The sequence below is a fragment of the Haliotis asinina genome, chromosome 5 (assembly GCF_037392515.1).
Source record: "Haliotis asinina isolate JCU_RB_2024 chromosome 5, JCU_Hal_asi_v2, whole genome shotgun sequence".
NCBI lineage: Eukaryota > Metazoa > Mollusca > Gastropoda > Lepetellida > Haliotidae > Haliotis > Haliotis asinina.
Window position 1 is genome coordinate 16,563,576 of NC_090284.1, and position 20,730 is coordinate 16,584,305.

Here is a 20,730-nt window from a genome sequence, read left to right on the forward strand (position 1 = left end):
AGTTAGGTACCTAATCACCAGTACACAAACTCAACCGACTAACCTGCTCAGGCACCGCGACTTCAACAAAAATGAAAGTCCGACAAATGGTAGTCTAGGCTGCGGGATATGTGTACCCGTCTGATAAGTGTTGATTGACACGGCTCCCACGACCGAAGGCTATGATTACACAATGTCATGCAGAAAGTGGTCAAATGTAACATGTTACATTTGGGATTACACTTTCTTATTGCGAATTGCCTTTTCGAATGTCAAACGTACTATTGCACTTCTATAATGTCTACACAACAAAACTCAGGTATAGCTCTTCATCTTGGTCTTTTTTCCTACTTCATCATTTCACATAGCCAACATTACCTTCATCGTCCTTGATGAAAATGACAACGTCCCAAAGTTCGACAGCAGTATTGTGAATGCAAGCATCGACGAGAATGCACAGCCTGGGACACCCATAAGTTTCCGTCAGTCTTTGGCCCTTGGAGTCAGTGATCTGGACAAGGTGAATTACCCATTCCCTTTGAATGCGTATATATAGCCACCCAAGCTTAATAAGGTTATTTCTTTAAATTCTTAAAATGACCTTTTGTTGAAACTAAATCAAATAATAGACCCACAAAGATCTGATCCTCAGTAACCCATGCTTGTCGAATGGGGCTACAACGGGATTTTGTTGACACATGTCATCCCTTCCCAGCTGCACAGGTCACTGTTGTACATGCTGTTGATCACAAGATTGTATGGTCCAGACACGATTATTTACAGACCGTCGCTATATAGCTGCAATATTGCTGAATGCGGCTTAAAATTAAATTCACTACAAATGCTACTCAATCAAATACAACCCGGTTGGATGACCATAGCTCTCCAAATGAAAAATGTGAAAGGTAATTGAAAGGATAAAATCAAGAAATATAAGTACTTTATTTATTTGGCGTTCATTGAACAATCCACATGCATGAAGTATGATTGAGCACATATGTTGTATATACAGTATCCCACTGTCACACTGAAGACATGCAATTCCATGTCCCCGTGACAGATTTTTTAGTTTGTCCTCACGAACATAGGTGACGTTAGGAAATCTTTTTCAGGACATAAACAGTGTCTTCAACCTGAGCTTGTCTGCATACACTGACAATTTTGAGCTGGTCCCTGACCAGGTCAGGTCATCAGCCTCCGTACTCGTGAGGGTCAAGAACAACACCATACTGGACTACGAGAAAAGAAGAAATATATCATTCACTGTAAGTAAAGCACGATATTCCGCGTTATTGAGGTCAGTTGCGCGTTGCCTTTCAGCATTTACTGGCTGGAAATACCAGAAGTGAGATTTTGATAACATACTTGAGGTGAAACGAACCGGACCCTTCCTCGTGACGAGCAAATACTTTTTGACCTGAGATACCCAATCGCCTACTTTAAGTGAATTCCCATAGATCTAAATTCTGACGTAGTTATTCAAGTTTAAGTTCTCTCGGAAAGTACACTTAGACAGTACATTGTAGTTATATTTCCGGTTGTTTGGTTTACTTAACGCTACACACAGCAGTATTCCAGCTATATGGCGGTGGTTTGTAAATATTACTAACGAGACAATTCAGTCACTGCCATAATGAGAATCGATCTCTAAAAAATATAAAAATACAAAGTCAGTAAAAGATTTACAACAAAGAGGAAGACCAACTCAAAGCCGTGTTTTCACAGGTTAATTGAGATTAATGCATCGGTTTGAACCTCAACCATGGTACCTCAACACTCCACAACCAACTGTAATTACCAGAAATATACGTAAAGTAAGCTTTCACGTTGCCTTTATATTCAGAGCGTCCAGTCTAACTCACTCTTTATACGTAGATTATTGCCATGGAGACCGAGACATCAGCGCACCAAAGCAGTAGCGCGCGAGTTACTCTTGTCCTCAATGACGTCAACGACCATGATCCTGATTTTGGTTCACCATCATACACAGCCAACGTTGCAGAAAACAGCCCCAACGGAACCAGTGTGCTCCTGATAACTGTGAGTAGTTCAGACATCTCCTCACACCCCTAAACTAGGCACATCGTCGGAGATTGGTGTCACTCACCTCTCATACCAATATAATCATGGAGCATTCTTTGAAACTATGGTGGTGAGTATTCCCGTGCATATAGAGCTAATGTCACAAATCACAAGTTAAGTTACACTGGACGAGAGAGAAGTTAGGTGCCTGTGTTGACCCCTGAGACTTTCTAGGACAGTCCTGCCTCACAACGATGCACATTACATACAGGTGGTCTCACGCTAGGCAAATACGTTTTCTCAAAATTGACTCACCCAGCAGAAAATGGGTACCCGGTGGGATACGTAATGTTACTATTAACCTTTTAGCATCCCACGGGCAGCTTCAATAGTAATATCTATGAACTCTTTGGCCTTGGGTGTATGAACCCTTTGGTGTGGAGTTTAGCGCTGAATAAAATAAAATATCATCATTTTAACCAAATTAATGTAAATGGAAAGTTCACACGGTGACTTTACATGATAAACAGAAACACTATGAATGACACTAGTTTCTAAATCATGTAGTTAGTTTCTTGTTTCATCAGAATCGAGTATTGTTACAATAATACATTCCTACCACATATATTTGCAATTTGTGTGCACAACATTGTAACGTGGATATTGGTGATAACACTTCATATTTGTCACGTGGTATGAATGAACTTATACATCATATACATATAAAACATTTCTTTGGCAGGCGACTGATGCTGATTCAAGCAAATTTGGGATGGGCACATATTCCTTCCAGCGAAGTGAAGACAAGTACGTTCTTTTGACTATTTCAGAGGGACAAAGACAGCCTTATGATATTCCTTGATACTGACAATTGACCATTTAGGACTACGGTGGAAAATAAGCCTCAAGTATCTTATGCTGAAGGGGGCGAGGCAGATTTATGATCGGTGCTCACACGCTTGTTGTAAGCGATGGTTCCGGTGCTCGATTATTATAATGATAACAGTTAATAAGATGATTGTTTTTGATATGCATACACGGAAACAGGCAACCCAGTTCCATTGCAGAGCAAGCAGTGTAAACAAGGCGCCTGTGGGCTGCTGACCTGCAACACCACCGCGGGAAACACAGAAATTGGGGGCCTTACCCATCGAACACTGATCTTCATCGTGACGAGCAAACGATTTAACCACTAGGCTACACCATCGCCCCCACGCAAAATAAAATGTGTGTGTGTGTGTGTGTGTGTGTGTGTGTGTGTGTGTGTGTGTGTGTATCTGCATGCATGTCTGTCTGTCTATCAAAATGTATCATGCATACTCACATGCAATTATGGCATTACGTTTTAGTTGACCGACTCCTTCATGTAGTACAAGTAGTTTTATCAAATGTATTCTCAAACGATAATGATATTTACAGGTTTGCAATCAATGCTACGAGTGGCGAGGTGTATGTAACGGGACTTCTAGATCGAGAGACAAAGTCAGCATACTCAATCACAGTGCAGGCCACAGATCTAGGACAGAGGACACGGTCGGTCTCTCTGACTATCAACATAACAGACATAAATGATGAAACGCCAAGGTTTCAAAGAAGTGATTACTCAGCAGTTCTGGTGGAGAACAGCATGGCGTTTATAAGACCACTACAAGTACAGGTAAGAATCTGAAATTTCGACTAGGGGTATGTGAGATACTGTAAACTGTTTCTAACATATGCCCTTGAACATACCGAGCAAAATAGTGAGTTAGTGAAAATACCTCACATCGACATTTCACACATATGGTGACGACCAAAAATATCTGTCCCAAGAACAGATATATAGACTATGGTTTCTTTGGTCGTACGTAGTCATCGACCTACGGTATGACAAACGGTGTAATTGTGAATGTAGCGGTACAGTATTATTCAATTCATTGTTTGTCTGTGAGCTAAGACAGGATTGATAGGTAAGGGCAGATAGTGGTGCAGTCATCATGAAACATGTCAGCAAAAGATCAGTCTAGGATATCTTTGATCTAACATTACCTCGAACAGTCCTTGTGTTGAGAAATGTCGATGTCCATACACATTGTAATATCATCAGATGTTATTAGAAGCTGCTGTGTTTTGGGGTTTTTTGGGGGGGGGTTGTTGTTTGGTTGGGGGTTTTTTTTGTTTTTTTTTTGTTTTTTTGGAGGTTTTTTTGTTTTTGTTTTTGTTTTGTTTTGTTTTTGTTTTTGTTTTTGGTTTTTGTTTTTGTTTTTGTTTTTGTTTTTTTTTTGTTTTGTTTTTTTTTTTTTTGGGGGGGGGGGGGGGGGGTTGGTGTTTCTTGACATTCAATCCACTTGCTATACAAAGGTGCTTATTCGGGAATATAAGGTCCATAGTACCCCTGCTTGTCGAATTACTAGATTGATTCAAGTATGATGTCCCTTAGTGGCATTGTAAAGTTACTGTAGATATTTTATGAATTAAGCTTCTTTATTCTTCCCACGCAACGATCCTGATTACAGATCCCTTCATCAGGTGATGTGAACGTTACTTCACTCGATGAAGGGATCTAGTAGATCCCGGTAGTTACATAGTATCAAGGCTGATTCAGCTATCTACATGACAGTGAGGATCTTCCTTGCAATAGTTAATGTACAAGGACTTGACGGGTTATAGCAAACGTGCTGACATACATTTCAGTCAGTTTTGAAATAGCCGACATAGCATCGTGTTCTTCCTAGGCAACTGATGATGATGAGCCAAATACAAACAACAGCCGTGTTGTCTATAGTATCAACTCAGCGTTCCCAAACCTGGACTCCAACTTTAGTGTCAGTCCTTCGTCAGGGTTGATTCAACCTGCCACATCCATCGACTATGACACATTGAATAATCGTTCAATTGTCTTAGTTGTTGTCGCTGCGGATGAGGGAATTCCGCCAAAGTCATCCAACGTCACTATCTCTATCACTCTTGAGGTTGGTCCGGTTTACATAGCTTCAACTTAATTTATGACGTAAAAGTCCGTAAAAGTCAACGCCAGAGAATAACTCAATTTGTTGGGGTGGCATTTTAGAAGTTGGAACGTACAAAACTGAACAAACTTGATGAACAACTTTATTTCGTAAGTGCGACGTTTCGATACAGTCTCGATTATTTACCGAAACAAATTTACTTCAACATGAAAAGCAAAACAGCGATAATATGATAATATTAAGTATTATATGTAATACCGACAATGCTAATGTACTCTCATAGATGCATTCATATATTAATCTCGATAACATACATCATTTCGTGTGTATTTTTCTTCACAGGACGTAAACGACAACAGTCCAATATTCACAAAGACTTCTTACAGTTCATCTATATCTGAAGCTAGCGGTGTTGGTAAGATTAGAGGATGATTGTCCAAGATGACAGTCTATATCAAGCTGTAAACTTAACTTTATATCATTACTTTACAGTTCAATGTAATCAAGGTAAGTCTTTACGCAACAACAGGTTGCTGTCATGACCGAAACGACTGTTCCATTGCTCCGGTTCTACACCTCAACCACTACGCTTCGACTTCAACCATTTTCAAATACCCGCGGTATCCATTTCCAAGGCGTCAGTAGACACTTCTGACTAGGTAAACCGATGAAGGACACCAGCTCCAAAATTCTGGATCAACTCCTGTTTGTCTTGGCTTGTCCATATATAGTGTTACTATCGCCATCTATTCTACTCTGCAACCAATAATACTTTCTAACAAAAAGCAAAGGATGTTGTTAACCATTTTCCGGTTAATGTTAAACATTTGAAACCCTAACTTGGCATTTAATGAACACCATCAGTTGCAAAAATCCCAAAGAAACATAAGGTATTTAACGAACATGGTGCCTAGACAAGTCTATTGTACGTCACTCCAACAGTTTCGACAAAACTAAAATACTGACATATTATCAACAGCCTGCCTGGTCTAATTTTTACATTAATGTACGTTTTCATCGAACAACATTTTCGGTTTTAGTCATATACACTCTGTTCTTGCGAGGCATGCGCTTGGTCTGTGTTACGTCTGTGTTACGTCTGGCGTGTCTGTGTTGTCCTGGTCCATGTCTCTGCCTAAACGTTAGTCTGTTACAGCAAGGAATGGTTTTGTTATGTACGTCTTCTTAAATATATTCTTTCATCCCCAGATACGCCAGTCGTAACTGTTAAAGCAACTGATGCTGACGGAAGTGTGCCCAACAATCAAGTCTTCTACCTCATAGAAAGTGGTGCGTCAGACGCCTTTAAAATCGACGGCACATCAGGGAATATAACTGTTGCTGGTGATTTGGATAGAGAGGAAGTGGCAAAGTACACTCTTCTGGTAAAGGCCATGGACAGAGGATCCCCGGTTCAGTCTTCGTTTGCGAATGTAACAGTCACAATTCGTGACGTCAATGACGAGAACCCAAAGTTTTCCCCCGATGTTCAGTTCGCCAGCGTGTATGAGACTGATCCATCTCGGCAGCTGTATACTTTCAACGCAACAGACAAAGACGACGATTCTAGTTTATCATACCATATTAACTGGACTGAGAGCAGTGGACGAGACGATCAGCAGAACAGTGTCAATACCTCCTATTTACAGGTGTGTTGAAATAGAAGATGAGGAAACCGATGAGCTACACACAAACGATTACTGGCTCACACTTTCTCTTGTTCCGAGTAGGCTCAAATTTCTAGATCGAATTAACTTTATCTTAAAACGGATCATGTCTTTTCAGTGGTATCTAGAAAATGAGAACAGCAATGTCAGATGTCTGCAATGGTAATGTTGCAATATTCAGGACAGAATCAACACTGCGATACATTATATGTTGTACAATGATCACGAGGGGGACATGGGTTGATGTACCCTCCATGTTTGTTTGTGTTCCCCGAGCCTGAAGGGACTTGTGAAGAAAATATTTATAGTACCAAACACCGCAGTGTTAATTTTGAACTGTTTGAAGAACGATTATGGGATCATAGTAAGGACTGCCAGAGTTAGGCATCAGGTCAAACACTGCTATTACAAAGTACCAAACAAATTCCCACAGTTCGGCATTTCTAGCGGGTGACATAGAGCATGTTGATCACTTGTAAGCGGGTGCATTGATTGGCTCAGTCAATCAGAAAACGACATTTATGTGTGAGGTAAGATAAGGTGTGTAACACAGTCTTTCCGGGAACGTTGTTGGTGCTTTTATATATATAATAATAGATACCCCCAAAGTCACTTTCACCGATAAGTGGTGACATTTCAATGTATGTGGTAGGATCCAAGTCCCACAAAGGTAATGATTTATTGTGCGCAGCGCCTGATGAACGACAAACACCACGCGTTTTCACGATAACTGCGTTTGTCTGGCCATTTGACAAAATTAATACTATCAAGAGGATGGATGTTTGGACCAAAGCCCGATCATCCAAGCAACATAAAGTCACGATATGGTTGAAATACTTCCGATGTGACTTTATCTTTACTCCCTCCGAGTGATAGGTCACAACCTATATTCAATAGTCTACCCGTCAGTGATACAACTTATCGTTCACAAGTGTATGAGCGATCGTAAGTGACAGTACAATTACGTATATGCCAAATATTGGACTTTTGTTACGGCTGCTGGAGCTCACCTTCCACATATATTTCAGACTGTTTAAAATAAGTTTATACTATACTTATATCTTCAACTGGTGGGCTTTTTACAGAGTGTTGTCAACATCACGCAGTCCAGTGGAGAAGTGGTAACTGTTAATAAGTTGGACAGAGAGAAACTGACCGCAATCACTTTGGTCGTCGTTGTAATAGACAAAAATGCCAGCACTCCAGGACAGACCGCTACAGGTAACCCACCACGTTAGGCTGAACATGCACATATGTCATACGTATTATCAACATTAGGGAATGCTTTATCAGGTTAATAAACGAAATGCATTGTTAATTATAAGAGGATAGTGCAAAGACTTGAAAGGACAACTTTCTAATCTGTCAACATCAGATATCCCCCTAGATCGTCTAGAAATCGTACATTTAGTGCCATGAAGGTTAATGTTAGTTTCGATGCTGGGTATTTAAGCTCAGTGTTAATGTTCTGTTATTTTACTCTTCTCTTCTTTTAACTTCTCATCATGAACTTTTATCATAACAGGTTTATTCCTGAATGTCTTGTCAAAACTTTGTTCAACCTAGCGTTTGATTTATGACATCAAATGCATGTGAACATAGATTCTTGTACCGTTGTCAGCAAGGACCTGACTGAAAGCCGTACAAATATTTGTACCCAAACGCCGCTCTCCATAAAGTGTGTATATATTGTACTACCCAACTTCCAAAATGTCGCTCAAAGAGAATTAGTAATAGACATAGTAATTTTCCCAGATTTTGGCGATGACATCGAAGAAATACCAACTCTCGTCTTACCATTTTCAAGAAGTACCCTCAGTTTCCTGAAAATTACTTGCAACAAGCCCATTTTCTTCGGACATATTCATACGTCCACAGAACTCTAAAACATTTAACAAAACAACCAAATTTAATTAAATAGTAACCCTTTGAAAGAATTATAGGAAAAGAAATCATACCTGAATCACCCTTACAAGGTAGGTATTTGAATTAACTTAATGAGTTTATTTAAATAACTGCTTAAGTTTGATTACACGTGTTTCACCATGAGGGTATATCATTATGTACTTGTGTAATACGCGTGTAATCTATTGGGCATGATGAAGGTTATCGAAGTAAGTACAATTTTATTTATTTATATTTTAAATATAAATAATTGTCATAGGTCAGTTAATCATTTATGCTAATAAATCACTTCGAAGAACAATCGACATGACTTTCCTTGTGGTGAATGAGTGTTGACGCCACGCCTTTGTTAACACAGCAAGTAGTTTGTTCAAGTGAAAGAGTACGACGTCGTGTGTTTTGTTCAGGGACGCTGTCGATAACAGTTTTGGACATCAACGACAACCCTCCAAAATTCTCCGACACAACGTTCTCAGCCGAAGTACTAGAAAACATGCCTGAAGGCACCCCAATCACCTTTACGACGCCGGCAGATATGAGCGTGTCAGACGCCGATTATGTGAGTTAACATTACATCAGTTCATGGATTTTTATCACGAGCTTAAATTAGAATAACGATTCAACAAAGTTTCCTGCGTAAATATATTGATTGCTTTTACATGTTAAGATTTTCCATGTTAAATCAGAATCGAGTGGTCAGGCTCGCTGACTTGGTTGGCACATAAGAGCAGTAAAATATATAATGTCCGATGGTGTCAATATTGTTCACACAGTAGCCGCAACTCTCTTCATCGAACTAGACGAACGTGTAGACCTTAGTATCCTGAGCCATTTGACACAAATATGGTATTACACAAAAAGAAAACTGCCCATACGAACACTAGTTGCAACGCAGTCCATTTCTTTCAGGAAACAAATAGCGAGTTCCAGTTGACAGTCGACGGTGAATTTGCAGGAGTATTTAGCCCTGTCCCAACGAATGTCCGTTCCTCTTCATCTGTCATCCTTCGAGTACACAACTCATCTTGGCTTGACTACGAAGAACATCATAACTTCACAATTAAGGTATGTGGTGTTGAAACAACTGACTTTTGAACAACATCAACTCATCGAGGCCATTCGGAAACTTGTTCCAAGAAGACGTTGTTGAACACGAAACTCTGAATATCCGTCTTGGAAGGGTATCTTCAAACCTCTGTAGAACTTTATAATTTATAATTCACAATATTTGTGATTTGCAGTATTCTTGAAAGGTTTGAAGAATTTAGAGGATACATTTACACCGTATTAAATAATTGAAGAAATTACACATCTTAAAATATTTAAAGAAACTCCATGTTTTAAAACTTGTGAAACGTATTTCCTATCATTTATCAAATGTTATGATATGACAAGAAACACACTATGCAATACATACACTAAGCATGTATGTCATATCACACAATTAGAAGTATTCATAAGAATTATTGTGAAGAGAGAGAGAGAGAGAGAGAGAGAGAGAGAGAGAGAGAGAGACAGAAGAAAATATTCAAGATAGAGTGACGAACGTATTTGGAGGAATTGGATCATTTTAGACAATAAAGGTGCATCATTAGAAAGATATCACAATTTCACCACTTCGGTTAATACGAGACTTCATGTTGAAACCTGCTGCGTGAATTTGATTCCACCAGTTTTCATGACGACATTAAAACAGTTTAATGTTCTCTTGACAGTTGATTGCACGAGAAACAAATACGTCACCTAAGAGGAGTTCTACAGCTACTGTCAATATTCGAATTCTTGACGCCAACGACAACAGCCCGACGTTCCTAAACACGTCCTACAGCATCACCATACCTGAGCAAAACAGCACCCAAACTAGCATTGTCAATATAACCGTAAGTGATTGACAGATGTGAGTGAGTGAGTGAGTGAGTGAGTGAGTGAGTTTACGTTTTCGCGGCTTTTAGCAATATCACCGCTGATGACACCAGAAATGGGTTTCATCCATTCACTGTATGTGAGGAATCGAACCCGGGTCTTCAGCCTGCACAGCTAACAATCTCACGGTGGCACTATGGTATGCTTGCGTTGTTGCCACGTTATTCTATGGACTTCCAAAGCAGAAATGTCTATTCGGCGATGTGCATATTATGTTGTAGCTGACTAGTGAAAAAATATACAGAAAACTCTATCCTGACACCAAGTATTATAAGAAACGCAGTTATAACGTTGTGAGGAGCCTCAGCGTAGATCTACAACTTTTTTTATTACGTTGTGACATAACGTTGTAAGATGACATAATACTAACGTTGTAAACAACGACGTTACCAATCTTCAACCTTCCACAATGTTGCGAAAACCTTGTGTGTTAGCTGGGTTGTAACGGTTAACAGAAGAAGGAACAGATAGACGTCTTCCGAAGCAACACAAACACACATGCCATTGCGAACAGCTGAAAACTGATATCAGACATACATGTATGATTGTGCTTGCCAAAAAGGCGACTGTGCTTGTCGTAACATGCAACTAACGGGATCGGGTGGTCTGGCTCGCTGACTTGGATGACACATGTCATCGGTCCCCATTTGCGCAAATTAGTGCTTAAGCTATTGATCATTGCATTATATATAGCCACCCAAGCTTAATAAGGTTATTTCTTTAAATTCTTAAAATGACCTTTTGTTGAAACTAAATCAAATAATAGACCCACAAAGATCCGGGTTAGAACTGATCCTCAGTAACCCATGCTTGTCGAATGGGGCTACAACGGGATTTTGTTGACACATGTCATCCCTTCCCAGCTGCACAGGCTCACAAGATTGTATGGTCCAGACTGGACTATTTACAGACCGCTGCCATAGAGCTGGAATATTGCTGTGTGCGGCGTAAACGTAACCTCACTCACGCACTCACATAAATGACGGATGTCGAATTCCACATCACTTGATGACTAGACCAAGGTGATGACGTAAGGCGTGATTATGACGGACCATTTTCCTCGTTGTAATTCACTTGTACGTTTCTTGGCTAATTGTCTGCGACAGCCGGATGAAAGAAACAGACCACAGCTCTCATTTCAAAGTGACTGGCAGAATTATAAACACTGAACAGTGTATCAAAATTAATGTTTAATAAATACTAGGATAACTAAATTTCAAAACATGTTCGCTCAGTGGGACCGTAAATTAACAAAGTTTCACAGAACTATGCCCGTGAACAAGTTCAAAATGCCTATGTTTAGAATAATAGCTATTCCTTTGCAGGCGACGGACCCGGATTCAGATAGATACACGATGGGAACATACACACTAAGTGGGAGCGAGAACAAGTAAGCAAAGCACACTCATAGTTTCCTTTTTTTTCAAATCAAAAGTTATGCTGTGCATATGCTGCAAGGTATGCGTGAAACAATTTCACATAATCCCTCAAAGAGTCTTTGACACCCCTGGGTTTTCATCTATTTCCTATAATTGCAAGAGATTTCAGGAAATTACTAAATATTGGCTCAGGGAATTCATGAAATCCCTGGCAGCTGTTATTGAAATGGAGAACACAATTTCATGATGCGAATACAGAGTACATACTGAAAAAAATTCATTTTTTTCAAATATAGTTTTGACAGCGGATATAACAATTCAATCCCATTTTAGAACATTTACAACGTCTCGATTTACACTGATAAGGATGAACACGGTTACATGTCTTACACCCTGACCGCCACAATTCGACTCGGAAATAACAGCGGTCCGGAGACATGCCGTGTCAGTGACTTCACGAAATCACAGGCATATTTAGGAGTTAAGTGAAATCCCTGGTTTCACACATTCCCTGCAACACATATATGTGTCAACTTTACATAATACATGTGGATGCCGCAGCAAAACAATATCAAAATGATCAATGTTTCAACAGTTTTTGACTATTTCGTTTTAGCCGGATCCAAAATGGTTTTTTCGCAACATCAAATACCATTTGGAAAACAACCGCTAAAAATTATGTTAATCTCTTTCTGTCCTCATAGTTCATATTTTAAAGAGTTCTTTTTCAGCTGCATTTAACATTGTCTAACATTCAGTCAGTGTATAATATCACCGACTTTGGCCCTACAGCACTGTCTTACCGCGTTTCATTGTCGATTTGGAACGCTATATGATTGCCACGTTACTGGGGCAAATTGACGGACACCTCTCGAATCTCGATAGTGCTAAGCTATGACCACATGCATTTACACTGAAGCAAAACAAACCCCCTTTCATCTTCATAAGAAGTCGAAGGCTCAAAAAAATTTTCTTGCAGGTTCAAGATCAACAAGGCCACTGGCGTAGTGAAGGTTGTTGGTTATTTAGACAGAGAGGTGAAGTCCCAGTATTTCATGACCGTCACAGCTGCAGACAAAGGCGATCGGAAACAAACAGTACCTCTCACTGTCACCTTGTCGGATATCAATGACAACAGCCCAGTATTCGGAATCAACGAATACATCGGAAACATCAAAGAAAATCAAAATAATTTCTCTTCCGAGGTCAGAGTATCGGTGAGTACATTAATCATGGGGAAACCTCTGTTTATGAGTGGCCTTGGTATGATGTATATAAGACCTTGGTTATATTGCTTTTGATATATGCAGTTTTCCAAGTCACTTGATGGGTTTAAAGCTTGTGGTTTAATAAAATAATTTTGAAATATAATCGACGAAACTATTTTATACTTATCATCTGAAACTCCATACAAGACGTTCGCGTTCGTGTGTTTATGAGGCATTTTAAGTATTTCCTCGAAAAAAAAAACGGGAACATGACTCTGTAACGAGGCATAAAAGACACATGCATGAGATATCATGCCAGTGACTGATAGTCAAATATTTAAAAATAATCTCCACGTGTGCTCTTCGCGTTTAAGATATTCAAACAGTCTTTGTTTGCATCAATAATACCATGAGACAAGGCGCACTACTAAGAGCTCGCCCTTTTAGTAACATAGCTGATAGGTGTGTTTATTGCCCATGTCATACACATTTACGGTGAATCACGCCCGGGGGTTTTAAATTTCTCAACAAACTGATAGAATGTGTTTAATTTAGTTTTACTGGTCCAAATATATACTGAACAGCAAAAGAAACGCAAGTTTCAATAAAATGGAATCTCATATATTTAAGCGTTCATATTTAGGTCTTCTTTTTACAAACGTGACAAAACACTAGAGATTGCTGTTCAGTATACTTCCAGATCCTAAGGAAATGGGCCTAAAATGATTATTACATTCTCTTATTTTCCACCTTGTCGTTTAGATGGCATACCTGAAGGGTCATAAACAATGACACCAGAACATGCATATTTATATGCAAACTCCCCAAACATTTCCCTGTATAAGAATGTAAAAGTCAGAGGTATGTAGGTTCACAAGTTAATCAGAGAAACTGTGAGATATAGTGGGATCCCTGTAAGCTTGCGTGACGTTCACGTATCATTATATGTGGATCTTCAACAAACTAATGGCTACGCTGGGGTCAAACGAGGACGCTGATGTTTTTTAGGCGACTGATGCGGATGAGACGTCCACTCCCAACAGCCAAATCAGCTTCAGCCTCGACTCGTCCACACCACTTGCCAGTAATTTTTCGATTAACGGATCGAGTGGAGTTATCTCCCCTGTTGGACAACTGGACTACGAGAAGCTTTCAACAAGCCCTCATGGCTCTATTGTTCTTACCGTTATTGCCAAAGATCACGGCAGTTCCAGTTTATCTTCCACTGCTACTCTTCAAATAAACGTACAGGTAGGTAGCGTTGTCTGTTACGTTCGGCATGAAAACATTTACAATCATGACCAAAACCGAAATTTTTTTCACATTAATTTACTGACAGCGGAAAACCACTTGTGTGGTGGTAGCGCAGATTCCTTGTCCAAAACAGAAATAGGAATTCGGTGACTTGACTTCGATTCTTCTGACACTTAAACAAAATGTTATTCTTAATAGATTTTCAGCTGCGTCATTGTAGAGTACCATTAACAAACAGTTAGAAGGAATAAAATATCACAGGATATTAATGCATCGTAGATGCTGTCTTTTTGTCCTTTTATACAGCGAATGAAACCATTCATCGATAAAATATGTACATTACTCACCACAGGATGAAAATGACAACGATCCCGTTTTTAACGATACCACTTACAGCGGTGATGTAATGGAATCTGGAAATGTTGGTAAGGATTAACTAATTAGTATTTGCTAATTAATTTTTACTTTGTATGCCTGGGAACCCTGGTGAAGAGTTATCGATTAATTGGCTGTACTATGTAAAGTTGTGAGCAAAAATCAGCTCGGAATTATTAACCCTATAATGTGAACCGGCGCAGAGAATGCGTTTACAATAAGTAGTGTGTGTACGGCAATGAGCAAACCCATTTGGATTGTGAAAGGTAGAGCAGATGTGGGCTAGTACTCGATGAAATGATTCCGCGCATAGCTGCACACACCTTGCTCATAAGACTCACCCATCGCACTGCACTTGATCGCTGACAACCTGGGGCCCCTCCGCCCCAAGCTGGCAAATGGCAAGTGCCAGTGGGCGGGACTCATGCATGTTCATTCGGGTGAACTGTCAAGTCGATGTTCAGCTTATCCTTGTTTGCCAGTACATACCATGATATGCTTCGTCTATACATTGTCCACTAGGTGAGCACATCCTGCAAGTGTTCGCCACCGACAGTGATGGAACTGCCCAGAACAGCGAAGTCTTTTACATACTTTTGGGAGAAGGTTCGTACAAGTTCCAGATCGATGGGTCCTCTGGAATCATCTCGACGGCAACTAGCTTAGATAGAGAAGTCAAATCAAAATATAATCTAACTGTCATGGCGATGGACAGAGGTACTCCGCCACGCAGTAGCACCGCCAAAGTCATCATTAACGTAACGGACGTCAATGACGATGTTCCAAAGTTCAATCAGACCTCAATGACGACGTCTGTATATGAGACAGACATCACCGGCAGTATTCTGTCCAACATATCGGCGACAGATCGTGATCAGGACGCTCAGTTAGATTACACTATCATGTGGAACATCAGCTCTGGTTTAAATGAAGACCTTAATGAAGTCAATGTATCCAGAATACAGGTAATGTCCTTGTTCTGATAATCATTTTCTTTGGGAAGCGGTACGGTTAGGGTAACCTAATGGTTAAAGCATTCGCTAGTCACGCTGAATCCCCGGGTACGATTCCCCACATGGGTACAATTTGTGAAGCCCATCTCTGGTTCCCCCTTCATGATATTGCTGAAATATTGCTAACGGCGGCGTAAAAATAACCCTCTCACTCTTGAGAAATGTCATTTTACGTTTGCAAGTTTTGGTTGATTCAGTAATTGTGTAGTGATCTGTGTTATCTTCCTGTGTGCAGGAAATATTAATGGTTAACAGTTCCACCGGCAATATTGTCCTTATTGGTGACCTTGACCGGGAGGAGATTGAACTTATCACACTGGTTCTGCATGTCATTGACACCAATGCTGTTCGAAGGAAACCCCAAACTGCAACGGGTAGGTATCCTAGTATTTGTCAGAAGTGGTCGGTATAGAAATCCAGAAATACATGTGAGACAGAGAGTTGCTTTTCAAATCTATTTCGCATGTCATGGTAGTGCAACACTGCCTGATCCGTGTAGATCCGAGTTTACAGGTCATCAGAAACCCATGCGTGCCATAAGAGGCGACTAACGGGATCGAGTTGTCAGACTTGACTGACACTGGTTTCCAATTGCGTCGATCGATGCTCATGCTGCTGATCACTGGATTGTCTGGTCAAGGCTCGATTACTTACAGACCGCCGCCGTGTAGGTGGAATATTGCTGAATGCGACGTAAACCTACACTCACTCACTGACCCTGTATCACTGCCTGTTTATACTCTGTTATGAAAAGATTTTCTTCATAATAACGATGACTGTGAACTTCGAAACCATGATTGGCAATACCATCATACCAGCGATAAAAGAAAACTTGTCCAAAACTGATTTCCTTTCGTGTTTATCGATCACCGCCTTCATTCACATATTGTTCAACAGCTACATTGACGATATCGGTGATCGACGTTGATGACAACGCCCCAACATTTAACAAGAATATGTACTCAGCATCGATAGAGGAAAACTCTCAACCTGGAATACCGATCACTCTCCAGCCTTCTCCCATCACCGTGGAAGACATAGATAAGGTCAGAGGTTACATAAGCATATTAATAGTTTGCCCACGCCACTGTCAAATATCGGCAATGAATTGATGTGAAACAGCTATGTTATGGTGTTGTGTAATGACATCTGTAACCGATGTGTACTCATGTTAATATATAGTTACATAAATCCAGTATAAACATGCATATGTGATGGGATGCTAACTATTTACATTTCTTACGAGTTTCCTGTTTGTTTGTTTATTGATGCCGTACTCGGCAATATTCCAGCTATATGGCGGCATTTTGTAAGTAACGAAGTCTTGGTCAGACACATTAATCATCAACATCCTCATCATCGATCTACGTAACTGGTATACGATGACATATGATTTAAGTCAGCGATCCTGACCGCCTGAATCCGGTACTAGCCTGTCACGACAAGCACGGGCTGCTTTAGTCCAGTTCTAACCCGAATCTTCACAGTTTTTTTAAAAGTGTGCATCCAAAGATTACTCCTTAACCTACGTAGATACCAGAAATGTCAGATTATGTTTTGTTTTGTAAAGGATCTTAACAGCGAGTTTTCACTGAGTCTGCTGAACCACAGTGATGTTTTCGACGTCGTGCCCAGCGTTGCCAGGTCCACAGCTACCGTGCTCGTGAGGGTGAAGGACCCATCAACCTTGGATTATGAACACATCAAGAACATGGTGCTTACTGTAAGTAGTACATTGCTGCACATTGTAGGACTTAAATAAGACATTAGCGACCTGTGATCTCAGTCGTCACCCAGTAGTATTTGAAACCAAAATATCCATGCATATGTATTCCTGTAGGGTTCGGAAAACACACTATGTCTCCAGCGACAATGATTAACTTCAGAGAAAACAGCGGTATCGTGTGGTCTGTTACTGTGAAGGGCAGTAGGGTAGCCTAGTGGTTAAAGAGTACGATCGCCAAGCCGAATCCCCGGGTTCGATTTCCGACATTAGGAAAATGTGTGAAGCCCACTTCTGGTGTCCCCCTGATACTGCTGAAATATTACAAAAGGCGGCATAAAACTCGACTCACTCTATTACTGTGACTTGACATGCGCTTGTCGTCGTATCTCTCAACTGTATTGAAGTATTGGAGATGGCAGTTATTGAAGTACAACGTGAGACCTATTCTTTAAATTCCAGTTGCCTACAGTTATTTTGAATCCAAACTTTAGCCAGTGTTACGTGATAATTTCTGTTTGTTTTTCTTTCAACGTAAGTATTTTCCATGTTATCGTTAAACATAATTCCATGTATATATTGACGTGCTTGTACGTTTGTGTGTGGGTTCTTCTACTAATGACCCAGGTTGACATGGATACAGGCTCAGACAGGCAATGGATTTGGCAATGTCCGTTGAACCCATCACTGCTACACAACATGCATGCTAACAATAGGGAACATCTTTTGGAGATGCGGCCTGTTGATCAAAGCATCGAGAGAATATCAACGGCATTCTATGGACGAACATTTGTTGCAAAACGACTCGTAGAATACTATGGGTTTTATATCATGTCAACAAGTGAACATGAAGACGAAAATCTCTTCAAATATATTTTAAATGTGAACGTAAGCTACCTGCGAGTGGTGCAGGGAGTACAGAAACAGACTTGGTATGTCCGTCTGTCCATCCGTAGGCGTTTCATGGAGGACTAATGTATAGTAGACATGCAGGTGAGACATGGAATTGTAACAAGATGCTATTACATGTCACCAGAAGTACCAAGGTCTCGCCAAGTGCACTGACCTACATACAGGTCCTATTTAAGGTTACTGAAGTGTGCAGGATGGACACACTACTGAGAACTAACACAGGTGAAACACCTCATTCACTTTCATTGTAACCCACATTGGCATATTGTATTACAGCTGATAGCCAACGAAACCAAAGTTTCCTGCAGGATGGACACACTACTGAAAACTAACACGGGTGAAAGACCTCATTCACTTTCATTGTAACCCACATTGGCATATTGTATTACAGCTGATAGCCAACGAAACCAAAGTTTCCTGCAGGATGGACACACTACTGAAAACTAACACAGGTGAAAGACCTCATTCACTTTCATTGTAACCCACATTGGCATATTGTATTACAGCTGATTGCCAACGAAACCAAAGTTTCCTCTCCTCGCAGTTCCACTGTGACAATCCAGTTAAACATCACTGATGCCAACGACAACGATCCTGAATTTGACAGCCCCTCCTACTCCGGTAGTGTGCCTGAGAACGCCTTGGCTGGTCATTCAATCTTGCAAGTATCGGTAAGGGAACATTATTGATGCCAAAAGGATTTTCTCATGACATTGAACTGTACGTTATGATTAAAATAACATTTATGCTGGACTTAGGTTAATTCTGAACAAACATACACATACGTACCACAATTTCGTTAGACGTCCAACCACTTTTTATCTCTTCTTCACTTTCAGGCTAATGACAACGACTCAGCGCTATATGATGTGAAAAGTTACGGTTTATTGGGAACCCACTCAGAGTAAGTGCGTTTGGATCGAATGTACGATGTGATCCTGGGGCGCTATTCATAAAACAACTTCAGTCAGAAAAAGAACTTTAAAAAAATACGTTTTTCACTCTTTCTGACATAACGTTTTGTGATTTTACTTAAGTCATATTCATAAAGCACCTTAGGCTTAAGTTTTGGCAATTTCTGACTTAAATCTTAAGACTGGACAGGGGTAGGCTTAACTACAAGGTGTTGGACTACAAGGTGTCGTTCGTTTCACCAAAGGCAAATTCTCGTTGAATACAGTGATGAAGAACTAATTCGGCGATACCGTCTTGGTGCTCTCAACAATAATATCTAGCGCCTTACAGTCAGCATGGTTTATCCAGTGTAACGATGAAATGTCTATGCGCTTCATTTTTGCGCTTTGAGCATGCACTTCGTGTATGGAATTTAGCGCTACAGACGTACACCTTATCGTATTAATTATTAATAAAGACACGATAGTTAAACAAATTAAAAGTTGTCTTAGATCATTAATTATTAATGTGCATCCAATGCATAAGTACTAGGACATAAAACACGATACGTGCGGACGTGCATAACAAAACCTTACACACAATATGGATATTATTTTCTGCAGCTTTGTCGTCAATAATGACACGGGCGTCTTGTCTGTAGCCCCTGGCAGTGACCTTAACCGAGAGACACAATCTACATACAGCCTTTCTGTGGAGGTCGTGGACAAGGGAGGTCGAAGGTCATCGGTTCCTGTTATTGTGACTCTTACGGATGTCAACGACAATCCCCCTGTATTCAATAGAGTTGAATACAGCGCGAACCTCGTGGAAGGAGAATTACACTTTGACCGGCATTTGCAAATTAAGGTAATTTTCTGCTTACATGTGCGATTTGCAATACATATGTTCAGAATGTCTTCATGAGATAACTTTGGTTATTTGCAACAGGTTGTGTAACCAACTGAAAGTTGTCCAATAAATAGTGTATAACCAAACTAGGTTATTGAACGATAGTGACGTTTTGATAATGAACTTTCTGTTACTACCTTGATATGTTTTTTTATTTTAACTTCATTCAAGCAGTCAAAGACCAAAAATGCCAACAGAACGGAACATTAAGTTTGAGGATAACAGAAACTCAATTTCGGTGTCGTGGAGATTAGTAGGTGTTCAGATGAACTTTTTCAATTGTTTATTTTCATCTATGAAGTAGTCTTGACAGAGTTATCTCCCCTTCGCTTTGTTTACATCGAACATCGACCTCTTGGTTTGTCTGCGTGGATCACACCGTGTTCACGTCCTGTTTGTAATAAACAGAACTAAACCCGCAAATGTTAAACATAGAAAAAGGAATACTGTAATATTTTTAAACGTTTTGATTTATTCTCGTGTGAAATCAAAACGTTCAAAAATATCCCGTTTGTATACGTTCCATATTCAACACTCAGCCTTTTTGTAATCTCTTTATGTACAATGTAAGACAATTTCTCTTCCGTCAACCAGTCATTACAGTCAGCAACTTTTGTCG

General features: G+C 40.1%; 1 protein-coding gene and 1 long non-coding RNA gene across 2 annotated transcripts in view; one reads left to right on the forward strand and one right to left on the reverse strand.

Annotated features, from left to right (window-relative positions):
- Positions 1–20,730, reverse strand: part of LOC137283747 (uncharacterized) — a 702,566-nt gene that overhangs the window by 261,426 nt on the left and 420,410 nt on the right. The window lies entirely within an intron of this gene.
- LOC137283215 (protocadherin Fat 4-like) overlaps positions 1–20,730 on the forward strand; it is a 58,715-nt gene that overhangs the window by 35,958 nt on the left and 2,027 nt on the right. The window contains exons 39-60 of the mRNA XM_067814653.1: positions 348–499; positions 1,092–1,244; positions 1,855–2,019; positions 2,744–2,808; positions 3,421–3,658; positions 4,716–4,952; positions 5,292–5,364; positions 6,159–6,598; positions 7,702–7,837; positions 8,929–9,080; positions 9,431–9,586; positions 10,237–10,401; positions 11,770–11,834; positions 12,803–13,040; positions 14,040–14,115; positions 15,183–15,625; positions 15,909–16,047; positions 16,571–16,719; positions 17,244–17,396; positions 18,815–18,979; positions 19,148–19,212; positions 19,826–20,069. Of these exons, the coding sequence (XP_067670754.1) occupies positions 348–499; positions 1,092–1,244; positions 1,855–2,019; positions 2,744–2,808; positions 3,421–3,658; positions 4,716–4,952; positions 5,292–5,364; positions 6,159–6,598; positions 7,702–7,837; positions 8,929–9,080; positions 9,431–9,586; positions 10,237–10,401; positions 11,770–11,834; positions 12,803–13,040; positions 14,040–14,115; positions 15,183–15,625; positions 15,909–16,047; positions 16,571–16,719; positions 17,244–17,396; positions 18,815–18,979; positions 19,148–19,212; positions 19,826–20,069 (3,869 nt within the window). The remainder of the gene's footprint in view (positions 1–347; positions 500–1,091; positions 1,245–1,854; positions 2,020–2,743; positions 2,809–3,420; positions 3,659–4,715; positions 4,953–5,291; positions 5,365–6,158; positions 6,599–7,701; positions 7,838–8,928; positions 9,081–9,430; positions 9,587–10,236; positions 10,402–11,769; positions 11,835–12,802; positions 13,041–14,039; positions 14,116–15,182; positions 15,626–15,908; positions 16,048–16,570; positions 16,720–17,243; positions 17,397–18,814; positions 18,980–19,147; positions 19,213–19,825; positions 20,070–20,730) is intronic.